At 50.4% G+C, this 14551-nt stretch overlaps 1 protein-coding gene across 17 annotated transcripts in view; it reads left to right on the forward strand.

Moving 5' to 3' along the window:
- PTPRS (protein tyrosine phosphatase receptor type S) overlaps positions 1 to 14551 on the forward strand; it is a 151073-nt gene that overhangs the window by 122032 nt on the left and 14490 nt on the right. For 8 of the 17 annotated variants that reach the window (XM_032203550.1, XM_032203555.1, XM_032203561.1 and 5 more), the window contains 9 exons: positions 227 to 324; positions 796 to 1049; positions 1436 to 1529; positions 1758 to 1973; positions 3786 to 3943; positions 4940 to 4951; positions 6729 to 6841; positions 9258 to 9305; positions 13448 to 13545. In XM_032203550.1, coding sequence (XP_032059441.1) covers positions 227 to 324; positions 796 to 1049; positions 1436 to 1529; positions 1758 to 1973; positions 3786 to 3943; positions 4940 to 4951; positions 6729 to 6841; positions 9258 to 9305; positions 13448 to 13545 — 1091 coding nt within the window. The remainder of the gene's footprint in view (positions 1 to 226; positions 325 to 795; positions 1050 to 1435; positions 1530 to 1757; positions 1974 to 3785; positions 3944 to 4939; positions 4952 to 6728; positions 6842 to 9257; positions 9306 to 13447; positions 13546 to 14551) is intronic. The other 9 variants (XM_032203557.1, XM_032203565.1, XM_032203566.1 and 6 more) reach the window with 3 other exon arrangements.

The raw sequence follows: 14551 nt of genomic DNA on the forward strand, positions 1-14551 counted from the left end.
AGGGTTAGACATGGGGACAGGGAGCACCAAGATGGACTTTGACAAAACTCAAGCAAAGTGTGGAGGAGGGAGCAAGCCCTTCCATTCCTGCAGCAGCAGCCAGACCCAAACTGGCAGACCCTTTTGCCAGTGTCTGATGTTGTCTTCCTTCTCTTTCTTACTATTCCTTCCCTCTGCTGCCTTTTCTTCTCCTCTCTCCCCTTCCTCCTCACTTTTCTCTCAGCAGTTTTGCCCAAGAACTTCAAGGTGAAGATGGTGACAAAGACATCTGTCCTTCTGAGCTGGGAGTTTCCTGAGAATTACAACTCTCCCACCCCATACAAGGCAAGTGGAAGGGAGAAGTCAGAGCTGTGTTCCTTCTCGGTTTCCTGGGAGTCTTGTCTGTTGGTTTGAATGATAGATTATAAGAGCCAGAAATTCTGAAGCTAGGTCTTAGCTATGGGCAGATAATGGTTAATCATTAGATCAAGGAGGTGTGCTCCTTGAAATCAGGCCTCTTGGCTTGCACTCCTGCCTCTGTTACCAAATCACTACCTCCTTAGGCAAGTTACCACCATTTTCCCATCTCCAGATCTTCTCAGAGAAGTTCTAAGGCCTTGTCCTGTGTGAGAAAGAAACTCACCTAGCTCCTATTCCTCTGTTTGCACCAGCTCTGGCAGAGCTGGGTGGAGCACGGCCCAGCCAAGTGCCTTATGTTCCCTGCAAACCAAAGCAAAGAGGAGGAGGGAGCCTGGTTGATTAAGCAGTATCTGTCTTGCTCATGGTACATCTCTGGTGCCTCTTCACCTCCCACAGATCCAGTATAACGGGCTGAATGTCGATGTGGATGGCCGCACCACCAAGAAACTCATCACCAACCTGAAGCCCCGGACGTTCTACAATTTCGTTCTCATGAACCGGGGCAATAGCATGGGCGGCCTGCAGCAGAACGTGGCTGCCTGGACTGCTGCTGACATGTTATCCAGGAAGCCAGAGGTGACCCACAAGCCTGATGCTGATGGCAACGTGGTGGTGATTCTCCCAGATGTGAAGAGCTCCGTGCCTGTCCAGTAGGTTTCTGATAAAGTACAGACTTGGTCTGCTCACTTCATGGTGCAGGGTGCCAGAGTTCGTAGCACAAACCAGCAAGGATAGTGGCAGAGAGTCTGTTCCCTGCATTTTCAGCCTTGCTGGATTCTGTCTTTTGATGCCACTTCCCAGGGTTAACGGGTTGCCACAGGAATCCAAAGGGAGGCATTTTACATGGGGCTGTCACTGAGTCCAAAAGCAGCAACAACAACTGTGCAAAATTACAAATAAGGGGCTTGCTGGCTTGGTCAGTGGGGCTGTGTGGGCAAACCTAGCCTCCCACCATCAGTGTGTGCACTCTCTCCTTCTGTGGCTGATGGAAGGAGATTCAGTCCTCCCATTTCTTCTGATTATTCCCAACTTTTAGGGCTTACTACATTGTGGTGGTGCCTCTGAGGAAGTCCCGTGGAGGGCAGTTCCTGAACCCCTTGGGCAGCCCTGAGGAGATGGACCTGGAGGAGGTGAGTGTGGGTGAGACTGAAACCAGGTGTAGAGAGAGATCAAACAGCTGTAGTGGATGTGTTGGTGACCTGAGATCCTGGGAAGGGTGGGTTTGGGGCATGCAATCCACGTTCTGAACAGCTAACGTGAGGTTAGTTTGAGTGGTGCAGTTTGGCTGTCCCTCCTTTGTGTTCCCTGAAGGTGCTGAAGGCATCAGGGCTCTCACACCGTTCCCTTGCTTCCTCCAGCTCGTTCAGGACATTGCCAGGCTCCGACGCCGCAGCCTGCGTCACTCTCGTCAGCTGGACTTCCCCAAGCCCTACATCGCTGCCCGTTTTCGCTCCCTCCCTTCCCACTTCATCCTGGGGGACATGAAGCACTACGACAACTTTGAGAACAGAGCCCTGGAACCAGGGCAGAAATACGTGATCTTCATCCTGGCAGTGCTCCAGGAACCCGAGGCAGTAAGTGCCGCCTGCTTTCCCTCACCCTCCTCAGATGCTCACGACCCTGCTGTCCCCCTTATCGACCAGAGACAGCAGCTGCAGGGGCATCTCTCTTGTGAGCTGCCAGCAGGTCTTGTGCCCTCCTGGCATCCTCCGTGACTCTCTTCCACCAGATGCCAGGGCTTGAGGGTTTTTTTTTCTCTGCAGAGGCCTTCCAGTCCAGCTGCAGAGCTTTTGCGTGCGGCTATCAGAGCTGTTTGTGCTTGTGTCTGCATACAGCAAATGTGCTCTTCTGTGCAGACAACAACACAAGCATCTTGTGCACCGCTTCTGCGTTTTGCCTGTCTGCTTAGGCAGGACTTGCTACATTTATGGCTCCAGCCTTGAGATCAGACTGGGGGATCCCGATCTGTTAGCTCAGGAGTACACTCAAGTGTGGAGATCCCTGGGTCAAAGCCCTTTACAGAGAGCAATTTCTTGTAAAGGCTGTCCCTGTCCCTGTATTCCTTCGGGCAGTGACCCCAGACATCCTGCTTTGAGAGCAGCCTGTCACATGTACCGGTTATTAAAAAGTTCCCCACCAAGCAGAAAGGGGAGAGGTGCTTTTTTATGGAAAAGCAGATGTGCTCTCTGCTCATTTTACCACTTCAGTACAGCTGATTTCAGTGATGTTGTACCTGGCTTTATGAAAACAACTATTTTAATACTTACCTGTCCTTCCTCGTGAACAATAGGAAGCATTCTAATTCTTTGTTGCTTTTAAATCCCCCTGTGGAATAGGGGGATTTCAATAGCAGGGAGCTATTTGAAATTAAGGGTTTTCAGTGTTGTTTTTTTTTTTCCAAATAAATATTTAGTTGCGTATTTGATATTAAAGGATTAGGCTGACACGCCTGTGAATGGGTTTCTCAATCGGATTACTGCAGCTTGCGGTAATTTCTTCTTTAGAACAAGGTACTGCACGCTCACTCAGGACAGTCTGGAATCACTGCAGCTCCCTCCTGTGTAGCAGAATTTCAGTCTTACTGAGAGCTGGTAGAGTTTCAAATACCCCAAGCTAAAGCTCATGTTCTTTTCCTGTCCCAGACTTTACACTTGTACCAGGGCTTAACAGTTCTCCTTGGTGCACTTCATTTTCAGCAGTCTCTATAAAATGGGGATGCATCATTCCTAGGAATGATAGAAAATTGTAGCATTCATGAGAACGAGTGAGCAATGCTTGTTAGTTAGGACTCTGGTGGGTTTGAATGTGATTTTCTCAAGAGCACAGCTCATTGCAGAGAGCAGAGGTGACATTACAGTTTAGTTTTTAATGTTTAATTGTAAGGGATTTTGTAAGTCACCAGACCAGACTGTTTCTAAGCACTATTTTTTGGTTCAATCCCTTCCCTCTTTCCCTGTAATCCCATCTGACTGATAAAATCCAGATGGTGACATGAGAACTTGACAGAAGTGTTTGTGGGATTGTGGAAATGGAGAGGTCTTTGGGATGTGCTGGAACAGAGGCACAATCAACTTTTTTAAAATCCCCTTCCTGGCTATAAGAGTAGGTGAGCCACAGGCATGAGCCAGCCTAAAACTTCATGTGAATATTGTCTTTTAATGGTCTGTCTTGCCTGAATTGTTGGAGGAGGAAAATACCTGTCACAGGGACACTCACAGACATGTTTTTTCTGCAGGTTGAAGAGGTTATTTTCTCTGTTATCACTTAGGCTGTGCGTCAGAGAGCCCACACCCTCTACAGCAATTTCTCTTCCATAATGTTTAGCCATTCCTTTCGGCCCCCATTCCCTCTCTGAAAGCTGTTCCACAATCATCCCTGTCTTCCAGACTTTTGCTGCCAGTCCTTTCTCCGACCCCATCCAGCTGGACAACCCCGATCCGCAGCCAATCATCGATGGAGAGGAAGGGCTCATCTGGGTCATCGGGCCCGTCCTGGCCGTGGTGTTCATCATCTGTATCGTCATTGCCATTCTGCTCTACAAAAAGTAAGAGATGCTTCTTGCCCAGAGCTGTGATCATACTCAATGTCTCCAGGAATAACATCTAAAGGGAGTTTTCTCCTCGGTCCTGAAGTTGTCAGCTGGGGGTCAAATCCTCCCACCAGCACCAGAGAGGAGTCCTGAGGCAGAAATGCTGAAATTGAAGGTTCTGGCTGAAACAGGAAAGATGAGTAGTGGGTTGCCAGGACCTGCTGCTTCAGCGTCTACCCCACAGCACTCTCAGTAAAGCTGAGCTTGCCTGAGTGTTGTGGCATACGTGCAATGAGTTTGTCAGGTCACTTGCCTGTCACCCCCAAAAGACAGGGTCAGAGTTGCAGCCCTGGGCTCCCCTTTGGGTGCTGTGTGTGCAGCGGGGGTGATGCAGAGAAGCACCTTTGTGCTGGGGATTGGCAGAGACCTCCTGTGTTGTCAGGCTGCTTTTCAGCTGGAACTGAGAGATGAGCAGCAGCTGGGGGTGTAGTGTGAGTCTGCAGGAGAGAAGAGTGAACAGCCCCTGGAAATGTCTCCTTTTTCCTTGGATTTCTGAGCAGCTCGTTGTGCGTGCTTGGGGACAGGGCACACACAGGTCACACTGTGCAGCAAAAGAGGACAGGAAGGGAAGCAGATACTGAGTAAAATGGATCAAGAAAAGGGGCAGGATGGCAGCTCTGGCCAGTGCAAGGGTGTCCTTAGCTGGGACACCTACCCAGTATGGAATTCAGTTAACCCCACATCATCTTTCATCTGCACAGGTGTGTTTGCTTATGCACCCCAGCATGTTTGAAGTTGCTGGACACACACAAGTGCTCGGGGGACCAGGGACTCAGGTGTTCCTTGTTGGTGCTCATTAGCACTGATCTAACTGGGGAATCATTACTAGTCCTACCTTCCAACTGCATTGCCAGGGTTAGAGCTGAGCAAATGTTTCTCCCTTCTCCTACAATTCCTTTCTAATCTGAACATTTGTCTTGTCTTCTCTCCACTTACTGCTTTCCTGGACAGCAAGCCAGACAGGTAAGAGCTCCAGATTTGCCATTTACTAAGGTTCTTTCTTTAATGGGCTGGCTGTGTGTTCGACAGTATTTATCATCTCTGGTGATGGGGCTGTGTCTGTACGGTTTCTACTGTTAGATCTGTCCTAAAGGACACCCTGTGTTAGAGTAGCGCAGGGCCATATTTGAACTGGGACAGAAAAAGCAAAGAAATCCCAGCTTCCTCCTGCTTGTCCGTTCCTAAATATAATGGCCCTTTCTCGAGCTGAGCAGCAGTGACAGTAAGCGGCTCATAAAACGTTGAGTTAATGGAGCAGAGAAACACCCATTTGTGTTGCAGTCAGAGGTGAAAGCGGGTTTTCTCCATGTCTGACTGCTCCATGCAGGCTGTCCCTGAGCCGCTGGCACGCTGGAAACAGAATCTCACCAGCTGAGCTGTCCTCGCCCCATTGCAAAAGCCATTCCTGCCCCATCAGCCAGGGACTTCTAACAGAGTTCGCTTCTAACTGCAGAGTGAGACTTATTTCGAACCATTTACAAGGCTGGGAGAGCTTTCACTGAAAGTAACTGATGGGTTGAGCCAATGAACTATTAACGGCAGTTTCAGAACTGCGGCAAAAATAAACTGCTCCCAAACTGCAGAGTGGTGTAATTCCAAAACGCTGCCCCATGCAGTGCTGGCAGGGCTCACGCTACTTCTTCTGGCTATTAATGACATTAAGAGGCAGCTAACAATGTGCTGAATAACCTCCTCTCTGCCTAAGCAATTACCGTTATTGCTGCAGGCGTATTTCAGGAGGCATCTGCACAACCCAAGCAGGAGAGGTGAGGAGCACTACAGCCATCTTGCTGGAAGGGCCAGGACAATATTTGCAAGCCTTGGGGTGTGGGTACCCGTTCTCTGCCCACTGGAGAAGTTCTGCTTCCAGCAGCTTGTCACTATTCCCTTGCCAGAGGTTATCACCTCCTCAGATCAGCACTGGGCTTTGCTTCCAAATTCTTTTCAAAGAGAATGAGCCAGGTCAGCAAAGACTTTTAAAGTGCCTCAGCTAACCTAGCCCATTTTGAGGGAAATATATTATGAAGCACTCATATGTGCAGCTCAGCTGGCACGTTGGAGCAGGCTTCAGCTTCTGGCAAGGAGGTGAGAGAGATCACAGCAGGCACAGCTGTGATCAGAGAAGATGTGTCTGTGCTGGTTTTGAAACCAGATTTTTAGGGTTCTGTAGATCAGCGAAGATTGAAAACCACTGCTCTGACTTCTCTGTCTGCAGCAAGGCACTGAGAACTCCCAACAAGCCAACAGAGAAATAGCAGTACTTCATGTCCAAGGTCACGACCAGGAGATTCTGTACTTTTCCAAATGATTATGTTGGCTCTAGTTCTTTCAGGCTGCAAGTGGCTTGGCCAGAATTGGAACACTTCTACTTGCAGAGCTCTGCAGAGTTCAGGGGAGGCTGTTCAGGGAGGCTGAGGTGTGAGTTCACAGTACCTCAGCTGCTCCTTGTTGCTTATCTGTACGCCTGCTGTGTGAAGGGGAAACTTCCAGACTTGGCTGAAAGCTGCTGGGCACTTGTAAAATCCCATCAAATACTGCACCAACAAAACATTCCAAACCTCATCCCTTTTCTGATGCGTTTTATGTAACTTACATCCTTGTTCAGGACGTGGCTGTACCTGGCCCTGATTTATGTGGGAGCTATACTTGGGCCTCAGTGTGGTCTGTGTAGCTGAGAAGACTAATTGGTCCGTAAGCTAAGAGGCTTTGTTTTTGTTTTTTTATTTATTTTTTTTTTAAGCAAACGGAAAGATTCAGAGCCACGGACAAAATGCCTCCTGAACAACGCTGAGATCACCCCGCACCACCCGAAGGACCCTGTGGAAATGAGGCGCATCAACTTCCAGACTCCAGGTAACCAGCTGCAAACCAGCCTCCCTCCCTGGGAAGGCAGGAGTGGAGCAACTGCCCTTTCCTCAGCCCCTTCCTGCCAGGCTGCTGCCGAGCTGCTGCCTTTGAGACCCAGAACTAACCTGGGATGCAGCCGAGGAACCTCCAGCCTTGTCTGTGCCAAGCACGACTGCTGCAAGAAACCTTTGCTGGGAAACCGCAAGGGCCTTGCAGACTCCACCCAGCAATTGTGGGGCAGGAAGAAGGGCTTTTCTGCAAATCCAGCTAAATTGCTGCGTTCTGGGCTAAGTACACAGCTGCGAGTGCCGTGGCCGTGCCGTGCTTGCCTGACCATCACGGCGCCGTGCCTCGTGCTGGGAGAGCCCTGGGGTGTGAAGGTGAAGCATGGCAGGCTGCCCAGCACACACCGCTTCACCCACACCTGTAACGGGTGCTTTCTGCACACACCCCAAAACGCTCCCCTCAGGCTCCAGGCCTGCCCTGCGGGTTGTGAGGACAGAGAAAGGCAGCTGGGTGCTTCATGCAGACGAGGCAGCATCTCCTTGGGTAGCGTAGCTGCCGAGCTAGCGTGGCACTGCACCTAACTCCTGGCTAGAGAGGCCCGCTGCACCCTCCCTTCTGCACACGGGTGTCCCCACGTACCTGCATGCCCAAGCTGCCTGCATGGCACCTCTGCAAGCCACCAGTGACACGGCCCAGCCCGGGCACATCCTCGGACACACAGGTGGTGATGCTGAGCGGTGCCTGCGCACTGGTACGCACCTCTGCTTCCCAATTCCTGGTGCTGGAGGATTTGGAAGGGAATTTGTTGTGCTTTTGGGGGCTGGCTGTTGTTTTCGGTTTGTTTGTTGTTTTTTTTTTATTTTTGCTGTTTTGTGCTTGTTAGTAATGTTTCTGCAGCTCCTGTTTCCCCTTCCCATCCCAGTCCTGTCCTTAGCGTTGTCTGACTTTTCTTAGGGTGAGACTGGCGAGTTGATAGGTGCCCAGAGCACAGGGATCTTTGGGGCAGCACTGAACTGAGCGTTTCATATCAGAAAGCTAGGAACAACCCATTGGTATGAGTCCGGGCTTAGGAAGATTAAGTCTCAGCTAAGGGATGGAAGCGGGTTTAATCCAGCGTGCAGGGACTGAATGCAGAGCAGCTGAACTGCAGCTGGGTCCCAAAATCAGCTCTTAACCAGAGGTGCTCTTGCAGGAGAGTCCGAAGGTGTTTGAGATCTGCAGCAGGAGGGCAGGCTTCTGTCTCCCTGAGCATGCAAGGGACTGAGCAGGGCACTGCCTGGAAAGCTCGAGAGGATCCTGCTGTCCCAGCTGTTCTGCCCTTTGTGTGAGCAACTTATTTTGATCCCCATTGCAGCTCAGCAGCAGTTCGCAGGTGGCTGGGTTCCCTGATACGTCCTGGGTACAAAGAAGAATTCCCCGTGGGAGTGTTCGGGTTGGCCGCTGGGTCTGAGACCCAGGAGAAGGAGCTGCGCTCTGCCATGTGAACCCGATGCTGGGATAAAAGCAGAGATACAGGATTGTGGCCATCTGGGTTAGCCCGGATGCTCAGAAGCAGCTGGGAGTGCTGCTTTGGGTGTTCCCTGAGTGCTTCTCCCCATCCTCACAGGATTGCGGAGCCAGCTCACAACGAGGCGCTCCCTGGCCTCAGTTAATGAGATCAGGAGGTGACTGAGCCTGTCTTGTGTTGCCCGTGCTGTTCTGGTCACGCTTTACCTCTAAATTCTTGACCTAAGAGGCTCGCAGAAGGTAGCTAAGACCTGCAAGCCTGCCGTTCAGACTCCGCTAGGCAAAGGTCTGCAGATCTCAAAAGACTGCCAGTTTTTGTCCCGTGTAGCTTTAAAAAGACGCTGCCAACTTTTCTTTGTAACGTTATTGAGCCAAAGCTGGCTGGTTTACCATGCTCCCGGGTTTGTAAAGCAGGATGAGGTTTGAAGGGATTTGGGAGAGCTGGTCGCCCGCCTCCCGCATGGCTTCGATAGCAGCTGGGTGGAAATGGAAATAGGAAACGGATGGGAATGCAGAACTGGAGGTGTGTCGGTGATTATGGGGAGGTTGTGGTGCAGTCTGCAGGTGAGAGAAATGCAGAATATTTGACTTGAGTCTGCAGTGCCTTAGGAATGGCCCCTGGGCTCTTCTCCAGGCAGGTGTCCCGGGGGCAGCACGCAGAGGGTCTCTGTCCCGTCCCCAGCAGCAAAACAAAAGGGGGGGGGACACAGGAACAGGAGAGTGCATGAGCATCTCGAGGGAACAGCACATCTTAGTGATCCTGTCCTTGCCTAATCAGCACAAAGAATAACTTTCTTTTCCTCTTTAGATTTATGTTGATTTTTTTGTTTTGTTTTTCGTTTTTTTATTAGCATGAAATTTTTTAAAAAGTGTATATTTTATTTATTTTTTTTTTTACTGTTTTCTGCAGATTCTGGTCTGAGCAGCCCTCTCAGTGACCCTGAGTTTGACTTTGAAAGTTAGTTCCTGTGTGTTTTTGTTCCTGTTGGTTTCATTTTTTCCCCCATAATTATTTTTCCCTCTTCTGTCGCTTTCCTTTCCGATTCCGTTTTGTTCCTGTTTTGTTTTTTTGCTTTCTTTTTCTTTTTTTTTTTTTTTTTTTTTTGCTGAACTCTCTGTATCCCAGCAGTGTTTGCCCATCTCATCCCTTTTCTGTGCCATCTGTTTGTCTGAACTGTGCTTCCAGTTTTACAGTACCAAACAGGCCTCTTGCAAGACGGGGATAGGAGCAGGAGCACAAGAGCAGAGCCCCCGGTAGCGGTGTGAGACTCCCTCCTCCTGTGGCTCTTTTGCTTTGTCAGGAGAAAAACGGGGGTTTCAAGGCTGCTTTTTCTCCCCATTGTCGATGATGTTTCATTTCAGAAGCTTGCCTAAATGTCCCTCGTCCTTATCCACGGGCAGAAAGCAATCTTTTGTGCAGCAGTGTGTGAGCGTTGTGTGCGTGCGTGCCCGTGGTGTTGTGTTCGTCGCTCTGTAACGCGGGGAAGGAGGAAACCGTGGCTGCAGCTGACGACCTCCTCTCTCTGGAGAGAGCCACGCAGGCACCTTTCCATGTCTGCCGAGGACAAGAGCCATTTCCCATCTGTGGCAGGTGTCTGTTCCTTGGCACCGACTTGTTCCAGGCGCACAAAGACCAGAGGCCTCTCCACGGTCCTCCACACCCGTGGGTTTTGCACGGAGTGCCATCCAGCCGCGGTTATTTTGCAAGGATAAATGGGCTCCGGCCCGTGGAACAGCTGTTAGGGTGACGTTTCTGGTGAGTTGGCTGGTGCACAGAGAATCAAGTCTTTTGTGAGAAGATTAGAGAGATTCAAGTGATTGAAATGGTAGATGAGACCGGCTCTGAAAGACTTCATCCCCATTAGAAGCCAAGATCCCAGCTTTGCTGGGTGGTGCTGGTTTGATTTTTTTTGTGTTTTTTTTTTTTTTTTTTTTTATGCTGGGCAGGGAAACAGATACGAGATTTCAGCTGACAAATGTGAAGAACCACGGGTGCTGCTTGTGTTCAGAGACGCGAGGGCTGGGGCAGTTTTCTGAATACTTGAATCCCAGCACTAGTCTCTTTGGTGCTGAATGCTCCTGCCAGTACTGTCCCAGTCCACCTGCCACCTCCGTCACCCCCTTTATGGTAACACAGAGGGGTCTGTGTGTTTTTTAAGCCACACTGATCCTTCCGCCCATGGCAGCGCTCCCTCTGCCACCCTGGCTGCTGCGGGAGGTGGCGGGGTGGCAGCCCCACAGGTAGCCAGGAGCTGAGCAGAGGAATCCGTGAGCCATTTCCCTTCGTGGCTAAAAAGAGTTAGGGAATCAAAGCAGACAAAAGAGAAGCTGCTGCAGCTGGCAAAGCAGAGCCGGACATAGCAGCCTTGTGGACCTAATGGGAACCCCGATACGCTTGGCATTTTGACCAGGAAAGTGTTTATCACTGCAGAAGTTTCCGTTTTTTTTTTTATTATTATTACTATTACAAAGAATCCTAGAAATCAATCCGACAAGGGGATTTTTGTCCTTAGCAGCAGCAAAACAAGGCAAGTTCCCATCAGCCAAGTTCTCAGCCAGCGTCTGCTCGCAGCAGGTGGGAGGCGGGGGCAGGATGTTCCCCAGCACGGAGGCAGAGATGGTTTTCAGAAGCTGGTCCCACTGATGATTTTTCATCAAGTTTTTATGAAGGCAAGTTGTGAAATGCCTTCCAAGGGGACGTGACTTCTCTTTCCAGACTGGCACAGCAGGCCTTGCCCGTACAGCCTGCATGCTCGAAGGGAAGGACACTCACTGCTCTGCGACTTCAGAGCCAAAGAGCATCTCACCTGATGTTTTTTTTTTTTTTTCCTTGCTTGTTTTTATGGGGTTTCCTGGTTGATGTTAGCTTTTTTTTTTTTTTTTTTCTTACAACATTCATGTCCACTGTTTGGGATTTTATCTACACCGTTGTGTTTCTAATCACATACCAGCAAAATAATGGAGGTTTTTGCAGCAGTCAGGTGTGGCAGCTGGGAAGGAGTCAGTGAGGGGGCGACCCGCAGAGAGATGGAGACTTCTTGAGGTGCCAGAAGTTGTTCTGAGTAGGGCTGGGCTCTGCTGTAGTGGTACAGCTCAAGGTACGTTTGCTGCCCTTACGTTCAGAGGCAGAAGGATGGGAACTGGGCAAACTGTTCCTAATATTAAGGTGCTTTGACCTCTGGTATCCCAGTACTGTCCTCCCTTCCCAGTGAGGGCAGAGAGATGACCAGTTCCTCCACAAGCCCCCAGCCTGCACCCAGTGCCGGGTGCAGGGTGGATGGCTGCCACCTTCCAGTGGGAACCCAAGGAGAAATCCTTCTCTAGGTGGAACAGGCTGCAGGACAGCAAGAGTGGGAACTTCTCCTTCGTGAGCTGGGAGAGTTTCTGCCCTGATCACCAGCAGAACAGAGCGCAGCCAGTGCAGCCTCCAGAACACCTCAGGGTTCTTTTTGTGGGCTTTTTTTGGTTTATTTCCCCCCAGCCCTTCTATTTTCAGCCACGCTTCCTTGTGCTGAAAATAGACGCCTAGTTAGCTTAGAACAAAACGTTGGAGTGGTGCCTCAGGTCCCCGCTCTGGCAGACTCATCCCGTCCCCAGGCCTGGGGGAGGCAGCGTCTCTCGAGGACTCACTGTAAAACTGAGGACGTCACGCTTGCTTTGCCATCTCTGTGCTGATATTTCAGAGTATCTGACCATGCTGCTGCCACCGCCGCTGCTTTGTCACACACCAACACCCACGGGGCTCGAAATTCTCCCTGGCTTCCATCTCTTCTCCACCCCGAATCCTTCTCATTGGGGGCACTGCCCAGGGCTTTTCGGCATGCTGCTCTCCTTGCCTGGCCGCTGCCATCCGTAGCGGCATCGGCTGGCAGACAGCATGGGAAGCCTCTGGAAAAACACGATCCAATGCAGATGAGCAAAGCATGGAGAGCTTTTCCACCTTGATTGGTAGCGTAGCTAGTGCAGAGGGTAGGACGGGAAGGATCCCTGCTCTTTGCAGAGCTCCAGCCGCTCCTCTTGGAGCGGGTTGTGCAAATCGTACTGCAGGCACACGGACAGCTCTGCCTTTAGGCACACAGACAGCTCTGCCATAGGTGCTCAGTCCCATTTGTGGCTGAGATGTGCCCTGAGGCTGGTGTAGCGTGGCCCTCGCTGCCAGGATTTTCTCAGAAACGACCGAGTCTGCTCTTTGGCAGCTCAGCCTCAGTAAGAGCACAACTAGTGTTGGTTAAAACTGCAGGGGAACTGGGGCCATGAGGCATCGGGCTCCCCAGCGAATTGTTTCCCATTCCACAGACTGAGAAAGGGGCAGGAGGGTCTTTGTCCCCCTGTCACAAAGGTAATGAACAAATCCCCAGCAGAGGTGGCCGGCCAGGTCGGTACATCCTACCTGCAGCTGGAAAAGGGAGGGTGAGGACAGAGCAGCACCGGTGGGCTGCAGGCTGTGCTCTACAGCATCCTCTGCAGCCCAGGAGCAGCAAGAGGAGCCAGTACCTGACTTTTCCCTACCTGGCTGTGCTCCTGCAGCCCTGAATGCTAACCCCACTGTGCCCATGAGCTCACCGAGAAGCTTACAGAGCCAGCGTTGTGCAAAGGACAATTCCTGAAAAGCCTCCCCTGCTTCCTCCCATCTGCATTCCCTCCCCCTGCCCCACATCGCCATGGGTGGCTGGATCCCTGCCCCTTCCCTTCTTTTGTGTTGGAGTTTGTTTATGATCATTGCGGGTGCTGTAACATTTGCTGCGTAGGTTCCTCTGGCAGCGTTTGCTCATTTTAAGTCCACTATTGGAATTGCTAACATGCATCTGCTCTTTGGATTTTCCTTTTTGTTTTGCTCTGATTTACACATTGAAAATGGGGCCATCATGGAAACACTCATGTTACTGGTTTTTTTATTTCCTTGATTTTTAATTTTTTTTTACTTCCAAGGACACAATTTCGAGCCCTGAATTCTTCTCTTCTAACCTCCCTACTTTCATTGCAGATCTTACATTGTAATTTATTTTCTTTTCTTGTTTCTTCTTTCTTATAAAATGTGCAACCGTTGTGAATTTTAGTTATTATTAAATGAGATTCTTTTCCTGCTGTCTTGTCTTTTAGGTATGCTCAGCCACCCACCAATCCCTGTTTCCGAGCTGGCTGAACACACAGAGCATCTCAAAGCTAATGATAACCTGAAATTATCCCAAGAGTATGAGGTATGAGCAAGAGTGAGTGCTGTGCATGGGTTTGCAGAGCCAGGAAATTAGGAAATTCAGACAGGCCCTCATCCAGATAAACAGAGTTTCATTTTAAGGGTATGGTCAGTTGAAATAGAAAAGTCATTTGCAAATTTAAAATCAAATACTTGCTCAGTGTTTTCCTAGGTTCAGGTCCAGATAGCAAAAGAGGAAGACACTTGAGCCGTGAGACTTTCCTGGCCATAGAGGGGGCGTCTTGGGCAGGGTTCTGAGCTCCCTTCGTGAAGGAGGGAATGTGTTTCTGGAAGGTGACGTTTTAGACAGCTGGGATGGGGACTTCTCCTTGAGAATGGCTGTGTCACTGCTGAACGTGCAGAGGATCAAGCTAGGGAATGAGATCCGTGGTTCTAGATAGCTTCAGTTAGGAGGGATGACCGGTAAGTCACGTCCCCAGCTGACACAATCAGCAGTCACTGAACCAAAACTGAGGAAACGGGGTGATTTGTGCCTTCCTTGTCTTGTCTGGGATTTCTGTGCTCTCGTTTCTCCTTCCTGCTAATGTTTGGGTACTGAAATGAGCTCTGCAGATGAGCAGCCAGGCAGAGCTGTGGCTGCTGGATGTGCGTTTCCAGTGGTTCTCCAGTCGGTCAAACTGCCACCTTGCAGGTGCTCTGACAGGTGGGGCCAATCCCAAGGCAAACTGAGGGGGGAAAGAAGAGAATCATGGCCCCACATCACCACTGCTGCTACTTCACATGGCTTCCTTGTCGCCAGAGTGGAAGGGCTGTGCTCACGTGCAAACCTGCTCTTGGCCACGGCTGTGTCAGCACTGCTGAAATCTTAAATCCCAGTGCAACTGCCCGGTGCTGCTGGGGTGGTCTCTGCAAGTTGCTTTCGCTGCAGACTGAACATAACAACTGAATTTTTCGGCGGTGGTGCTCAAAGACAAAACGCCCTGATATTTTTAGACTAATAACTAGTCTAGACTGCCTAGTTCTGCATACAGGCAGAGAGCGAGGGGCTA

This window comes from Aythya fuligula, chromosome 26 (genome assembly GCF_009819795.1).
Source record: "Aythya fuligula isolate bAytFul2 chromosome 26, bAytFul2.pri, whole genome shotgun sequence".
In the NCBI taxonomy this organism is placed as follows: domain Eukaryota; kingdom Metazoa; phylum Chordata; class Aves; order Anseriformes; family Anatidae; genus Aythya; species Aythya fuligula.